This window comes from Lontra canadensis, unplaced genomic scaffold (assembly GCF_010015895.1).
Source record: "Lontra canadensis isolate GAN:19392208 unplaced genomic scaffold, GSC_riverotter_1.0 scaffold17, whole genome shotgun sequence".
Taxonomy (NCBI): domain Eukaryota; kingdom Metazoa; phylum Chordata; class Mammalia; order Carnivora; family Mustelidae; genus Lontra; species Lontra canadensis.
The window spans coordinates 12,864,739-12,872,632 of NW_022631011.1; the positions used below are offsets into that span (position 1 = coordinate 12,864,739).

The 7,894-nt window shown below is 40.3% G+C and overlaps 1 protein-coding gene across 2 annotated transcripts in view; it reads right to left on the reverse strand.

Annotated features, from left to right (window-relative positions):
- The window catches only part of ASXL3 (ASXL transcriptional regulator 3), a 186,383-nt gene extending 178,539 nt beyond the window's left edge, over window positions 1-7,844 (reverse strand). Inside the window, exon 1 of one of the 2 annotated variants that reach the window (XM_032859662.1) lies at window positions 7,672-7,844. In XM_032859662.1, coding sequence (XP_032715553.1) covers window positions 7,672-7,725 — 54 coding nt within the window. In that variant the 5' untranslated portion in view covers window positions 7,726-7,844. The remainder of the gene's footprint in view (window positions 1-7,671) is intronic. The other variant, XM_032859664.1, reaches the window with a different exon arrangement.
- Between the last annotated feature and the right edge of the window lie 50 nt (window positions 7,845-7,894).

Genomic DNA, 7,894 nt, shown 5'->3' on the forward strand with positions numbered 1-7,894 from the left:
GGTCAGTCAGAATCATAAGTAATAACCACCTGGACTTGCCATTGGCTTCTGAAGGGGGTGGAGGGTGACTACTGTAGAACTGAAGCCTTAACCTGTTGAATCTGATGATGTCTCTGGGTAGATAGTGGCAGAACTGAGCTGAATACTTGGATACCACTGGTGTTGCCTGTTATATGTGTGGGGACCCCTTCCTCCACACCAAAACAGAGTCTCAGAACACTAAAAGAGCATCATACAGAATCCTGATGGTCCAAACAGCAACTCAGTTCTTCAGTCAACAAGGTTCAGATATATGTACAAATTATATATACAGTCATTTATTTTTGACATTAAGAATTAAAAAAAAAAAAAAAACTAAGAATAACCAACATCTTCATTATATCATGTTTTCTCTATAACTGATCTGGAAAAGAAGCCCAAAGATCCTACCTCAATTTCTAACTCCAAGAAATTTTTAAAATGGGTTCTAATACCTTATAGTTAATGAAATCTCAGAAATGCCATCTGTCTTCTGAATAAGGTGAAGAGGGTCCATCCTATTCCCTCCCTTTAAGTCATAAATAATATATTTGGAAATCAACAACAGCATAACTGAAGAACACAACACTTGCCAAAAAAATAGCAATTGTGGAATTATCTTAAACATCATTATGTAGTTTTTCATGCACTAATTTATGCTAAATATATTCCAAATAAGTGCATGGTAAACAACTCTTGTAAAATAAATGATACATCTATATACTTAGGGAAAAAAAATCTTACAATTTCTAAGTGTGTCCACTAAGTGTAGATTGCACTGCCTTAGAGGATTCCTCAGATTCTAAAAGTTCCACCAAAGGCTAAGGTCTTGGATGTCATTTAGGTTATACATTTCAGCTATTAAAGCCAATGTTCTGACAAGCCCTTTGGCTCTAACCCCAGGGCATGAGTTTGCCTTAAAACACATAAGAATGTGTCAGAGGGCTATATGTCAATCAACCAGGAGAAGTGCCTATTCCCAATTTAATGTTGTCAGTTGCTGACATTAAAACCAGCAACAGTTAATTGTTCCCACTTCAAGTGGGAATATTGAGGGAAGCAGAGAGGTAGGTGCCTAAGTTCAGGCTGATAAAGCTGTTAATTGCTACCCTTTTATGTAGATTTGTTTAATAATGAAAACAATGTGGCTAATCATATAATGTTTCTATTTGTTCCCCAAGGGCTCTTCAGGGAAAGTTTCAATCCCGGCTAGATTTCCACAGCTACCAACTGTGCAGGGACAAAAGCAGAACAATCAAGCCACTGAGTGGCCGGCAAGTAGCTGAAAGTGGTTCCACACCGATGCCCCTCCTCCCGGCCCTATCAGGAAGGAGCCAGGACCTGCTACTGATGAGCCTTGCAGGAGAGGTGGGGGTGGGGGTCTTAAGTTATAAATTAATAATCATAATAATTGTATGCAGACTTTTGATGAAAAAGAGAGAGAGAAATGAAAAGCAGGCCATCTGAAAAGCAGGAAATAAGTCTGCTGTAGGCTTGGATCCTCCCTATGCCCCCATGCAACAAATCAGTTAAATTCACATCAGTTAAAATGCCTGTGTTCATTTTTAAAAAATCAGAAAGACACGAAAGAGATTTTTTTTTTTTTTAAATCCTGTGCCAGTTTTGCTCCTTACAGACAGGGTGAGGATACTGGGCATATCATTCAACCACACATTTGGCGACTGAGTTACTGAAATACCCCTAGCTACCTACTGATCTCAAGAGAGTATTTTAGGTAACAAAGTGCCCTGTGTATGTTTTCCACAAATGTAATGTATATTACTCACTGATGTTAACTTTACCTCATTTGGCAAAGGCTATGGGACAGAATAAAGCTGCATCCTTTAAAATGTTTCTAACATCAATTTTGCTTTCGGACTCTATTACCCAATAATGGAAGCATTCAGAGACATCCCCAGAGCACTCGTGTCTCCTCTCTCTATGAGAGATAGTCATTTTGTTTTGTGTGTTTTTAAAGAAACCCTATTTCTATTACCATCCATCTCACCAGCCCCACACTACAATTTACAAGGCCCAAATTTCTTGAAATAACTTGCAAATCGCTCCCTAATCTGGTCACAATGTAAGCCAACCCCCTCAAGTCTTTGGGTATTTGTGGACTTGTCCACTCATGGCCTACTGAACCCATCCTCGTGCCTCACATGACACCTTTGCTCATGCAGGATTCTCTTCTTAGAATGTTCCCCTCTCATCACCAGTTCAATCTTACTCATATATCAAGGACAAACCAAGTTTCACCTAATCCATTAAGCCTTCTGCAATCTCCACATACCACACAGCTTCTCCCTTCTGTGAATCCATAAACTAGCACCTGCTTGATCATTCACATGACACCTGCAGATGGTGTCTTGCTCAGTCTTCCTCCAGTATTCCTCGTCTCCTCTACTGAACTCAACACTCCTTGAGGATGTATCTTTGTATCCTCCCCAGTATTTGAGCTGTATATGTAGGAACCCTCAAAATGGTTAGGGACCATACTTCACCTTTCCAGTGCATTTCAGTGAAGGTTGAAACTATTATATTATTAAATATTAAATTTCATTACTTTATAAGTTCAATTCTCTGTGGTGAAACTCCTTTACAGGTACAACTCTACAAGTCTAAAAGCCAGAGCACGCCAAGGGTCCATTTCTGACAGCCAAGGAATCCTCTGCTACCAAAGACTTTCTCAAAGGAGGGAAAAACTTAAGAAAGGATCAACTCTTAAAATTCCCTTTCATGTCAGCAGGAAATAAAAAATTAACAACATAAGCACTAGACCTAAGTTCACATTTCTCATTTATTTCAAACACGTTTTTCCCAACTTGAGACTCAAAGAGGCAGAGAGATTGCTAAACTCTTCCCCATCTTTCAAATTGCAATGAAAATTTAGGTTCCCCATCTGAAAGAAGAGATGATGAGATACAGACATAAAGATGATGTTACGTGTAGATCACAGAAAAGAGCTGAATCAAACCACTTGAAATGTAAGCGATTGAAAATAAAACACTTGCCATATACGTTAGTTAGCCAGGCTCCTAAGCCGATAAGCACTGTCACAATTATGCTCATGTGCTCTTTTGGGGCTTACCCCAAATCACAAGTCAAAATGTTCTCAACTATCAAGGCCTGCTCATAACCTGAAATCCAAGCCCAGTGAGAAAAAGCCAAAGCAATTATCAGTGCTCCCCACTCCATCCCCATGTTCACCATTCCTGAAAAGCTGTATATATTTCTAAAATACAAAGACAAAAGACAAGGCAACCAGTAAATTAACAATTATGAATTGTATCCTATTTTAACAGCTACCAATACCATCCGGCTTTATTTCATAGGAACCCTAAGAGTTTATTCAGCATATAATGCATTATGCAAAAGAATCTTCTCCATGCAAAAGATTCACACAGATTTCCTTTTAATTCATAAAACCCCACTTAATTTTTAATAGAATATGATTTACAGAATTTCAATTTACTAAAACCTTCAGTAGCTCTCGCTATAGCATAAAGATATATGTATCTGTTTTCTCCCAACAATGAGGCAAATTTGTCATTTTAAAAAAATTTTCCCCAAAGGTCACCTTGAACTACCAAAAAAACAAAAAAACAAAAACAAAAACAAAAAATCCCCCACAAAAACCCTACTAATAGTCATTACCTTTGTGAATGTACCTAAACTACGAGCAAATAAATCAGCCATGTTACCAAGCACAAAGCTATTGAAGATTGTTAAGATTTATTTTCAGGTGCCAGTGGGACTAAACAAAGATTGTAAGGAATGAAACAAACAGAAGAAACTCAGGGAACAAATTAATACACTGAATCATTATCTTACCAGCAGCATTCCCTATAGAACAAAGTGATGGAACTATCAAAAAGCACTTCTCAAAGCAACAACATTTTTGCATGTCAGGAAAAAAAAAAGAATTAACCTAGAATAAATATATAAATAACAGTATGTTTTGTGTTAAGCCAGTAACAAAGAAACCCCTTAGTGCAGTAAAACAAAGTCCTGTCAAATCCCCATTTTTTTTAACAAAGAAGCATGAAGATCCTTTCACAATGGTTTAAACTGTATTTATAGTAACAGAGTGAAGACTTGAGATAAAAGTCAAAAGGATTAAAGTCAAAGCCCCAGCTCGACATGAGTTATGGTTTTGATTTTTATTCTTATTGTGCTCTACAAATATTAAGACAGAAGACACTTCCATGTGATTGTGGGATCCTCTGAGACTCTATAACCTTAGAAGAGCAGATAAAACAGATGAAAATGCATCTGGTTTAGGAGAAGCCTCCATATTAAATGGCAATGCGCAAAGTGACAACCACAACTGCAGAAGGCTGAGGGGGAGTGGAGGAGGCTGAAGGCTGAAATTTCTCCAACTGATGCAGGGCAAAAAGACAGGAAAAGAGAGAGAGAGAGAGAGAGAGAGGAAGAAAAAAAAAAAGATGTGATCTTACTGTTTTAAAATGGCAGCCTGTTAATAATCACGACATTCCTGAAAATACAGAAAAATCATACTACCATTCCTTCTTGCCTAAGCTAAGCAAGCTCACCACATACAAACATGACATACTTCTACAAGAAAATGGTAGGGCTTGAGAGCTGCATCTCTATCTAAAGCAAAATCCCTAGAGTTGGCACTCAGAGTTTGTAGATTTACAGACCATATACTTTTCTCACAAAGAAAGCAAGCACAAATTCTGTTGTCGACTGGAAGTTCTTACTCTACAAAGAACTGTTCTTCTTCCATCTATATTTTTCTTAAAAATGAATGCAAAGCTACATGGAAACAGAAGCTTTTGGTCACAGTTCAAAAAATGTATTTTGCATTTCCTCTCCCCTGATATCCTCTCTTCCAAGATATCTCGCTCAGACACACGCTCCAGGAGGAGATATATAGTATACATGGTATGATGGGAAGGTTATTCTTAATGTTAATTTGGATACTCTCTTTAGTTCATATATAGCAAGAGCCACATGCATATTTTCTGTCCATCCATAGTCTTTACTTTTAAAATCAGACATTTACTTTAACATTTGATGGAGAAAAGGCTAAAAGTCCTTAACAGCAACAACCATAGCGAGATCATCAGGGACAGTGTGAAATATGTAATGATAGTATTTATAGCACAGAAATGCCCCCCAAAACAGCATTCCTTATTAATTGAGTGTAAATTAATACAGTTATAAGAGTAAAAATTTTTTCATGCAAGTTCGTAAGAGAGTTTAAGTCTATATGTATTCATGTTATCATAAAGAAAACATGAAAAAAATCAATATTACTCAAATGGATCCTTTTTTATTCACATAGTAAGTTACGAATGATCATGTCTCAATTACAAATCACAAATTTCTGAGAAAGATATTTCCAGTATAATTACTTGTTATTTTGCTCAGTATTTTGTTTCAACTGTCACATTTTGAATACATACACATCTGTACAACTACCGGGGGAAAAATAACTTGAACCAAATTGAAAAATTACCATAACTACTAGCTCAATATGTCTGGTTAAAATAGAGACATCTGGTCTATCATTAATTCTTTTGTGTTGATGACTCCTAGTGTGTCTTTTCCCATCAATGAACTTTGTAAGAGAAAAAGGCAACTTTTAACAAAAAGCTGTGATTCAGAAATCTATTTCAGGATTTATCAATACAGATCCATTACAACTAGATCAAAGAGAGCACAGTATTTTCAAGAATAGTAACAAATACTAGTTGAATACAAATGGTTAGCTTTAAATCCATCAGAATAATATTATTTGTTAAATAATTCTCTGCAGGCAGATACAGGTAATTCATGAATCATTATTTTAAAATATTTATAAGTCAACTCACTCACTTGTTTAAAACACATACACTGAAGCTTTATAACACTTGATTGCCACTCCAAGGAACCTGAATAATGCATTTTCAGAAGCCTTGCACACGCCCCACACGATTCTGAATTAATGGCTAAGCAAACAATAAGTAATGTACTATGCTCTAGCAAAATTCAGTGATAACATCAACCTGGCATCTCCTTTACACTTACTGCTTACTTTTCACATATTCCTCACAGATAAGTTTCCTCTCCCAGATGCAGTTCATTAAAGAATGACTATCACCTGCCCATTCATCCACAGACAGTGAGTGATTTAGCAATTAACACAATCACAGATAAGAGGAGAAATCATAATATACACTACAACAAATTAAGAGATGAAGTAAAGGGGCCTAGCCACTTCAGCTTCCAATAATTAAACCGCAATTAAAAGGGACTTTTGTCACTCCTTCATAGGGCAATAGGGTCAGTTATTTAAAACCCTTTGCACCAATCCAGAAACATACCAGCAAGGCCCTTCAACCAAACTCAGATAATCACTTTTGACAAATGTTCTCCTTGAGCATGATGTAGTTACTCAAAAGCTTTTAAGAAGAAGAAGAAGAAAAAAAAAACAGTTATAGTAAAACAATCTTTACAAAGTCAACCCAATAACATGTTCTGTGGTCTTCCACCCCGCACCCCGCCCTCTACTGCATGCAGCCTGCTTTCTTTTGGCCAATTATAAAAGACAGTAAGTTGCTAAATAAATATTTAATTTATGCAGCCGAAACCCTGAAAGGCTGAGCTTCAAATGTAATGCCTTGCATTCCCGTGAGGCACACTGTACAGAAATATCCTTTTTAAAAAATCCGTTTACAGCTGTCCTTTAAAAGAAGAAAGAGAAGAAGAAGAAGAAAAAAAAAACCCACACATACACATGCATCAAACCAAAGACGCTGACGCCCCTTTGCCAACCAGCATTTCTATAGAGACATTCTTTCGATGATTAAAACGTAAGCTCCGAAAGGTTAAAGAAAAGCAGCCGAATAACACCGCCCAGGAAGCCAGCATGAAAACACACCTAGCTGTACACTCTTAATAACCTCCCACTACAAATGACACTGACCCAACTTCACCAAACACACACACGCCCCGACACACACACTCAAAAATTGCACACACGTGCACTGAATGTACACACAAACATCGAGCAGAACACAATACCTACGAAACACAAACGAACTTGATCCACACGAAACATGCACGTATCGGTGTGCATACATAATGCACACGACACGGCACACAGACACGCACGACCTAGCCCACATGCACACGCCCCACAAGTCCGTGTCGGACACACACCGTGCATGCACGTGTAAAATGTATGAACTCACAAACGCCGAACAGACACACAGACCGTGCACAGAGAGTTATTGATGAAATTCCGGGAGGTGGAGGGGCCGGGAGGGAGTGGTAATTGCCACACAAAGGTCTCCGGAGCGGCAGAGAGGGAAGTCGAGCGGGGCCGAGCGCTCGGAGATCCACCCGTGGCGAAGGCACAGCCGAGCCCCGACAGCGAAGTACCGGGAGAAGTGTCCCGGGCGGTCCCGGGCGCGGCGGGCGCGGGGCTCCCCGAGATAATCACTGCGCCCCTCCGCGCGCGCACGCACACACACAGGGGCCCCTGGGCGAGCCCACTCCCGCAGAATAACAAAGAGCAGGAGCCCGACGAGCGGGCGGCGGCTGGGGCTGGAAGTGGCCGTCTCCGCCGCCGCGGGCCGGCGCGGGGCGAGCGGCGGGGCCGGCGGGACGCGCGGGCGGCGGGCGGGGGGCAGTACGTACCAGGCGGGCAGCCTCGGCCCAGGTGCGGTCCTTCTTCTTCCTCTTGTCTTTCATGTTTGCATCTCATTGATGGTTCTGATGATGACGTGGGGGATTCCACGGGGTGCTCGGGGTTCGGGCGCGGAGACAATGACCCAGTGACCCGGTGACCCGCACTCGCTCCGCGGGGGGAGGCGCGCGGGCGGCGGCGGCGGCGGCGGGTGGGAGGGATGGAGCGCGGGGG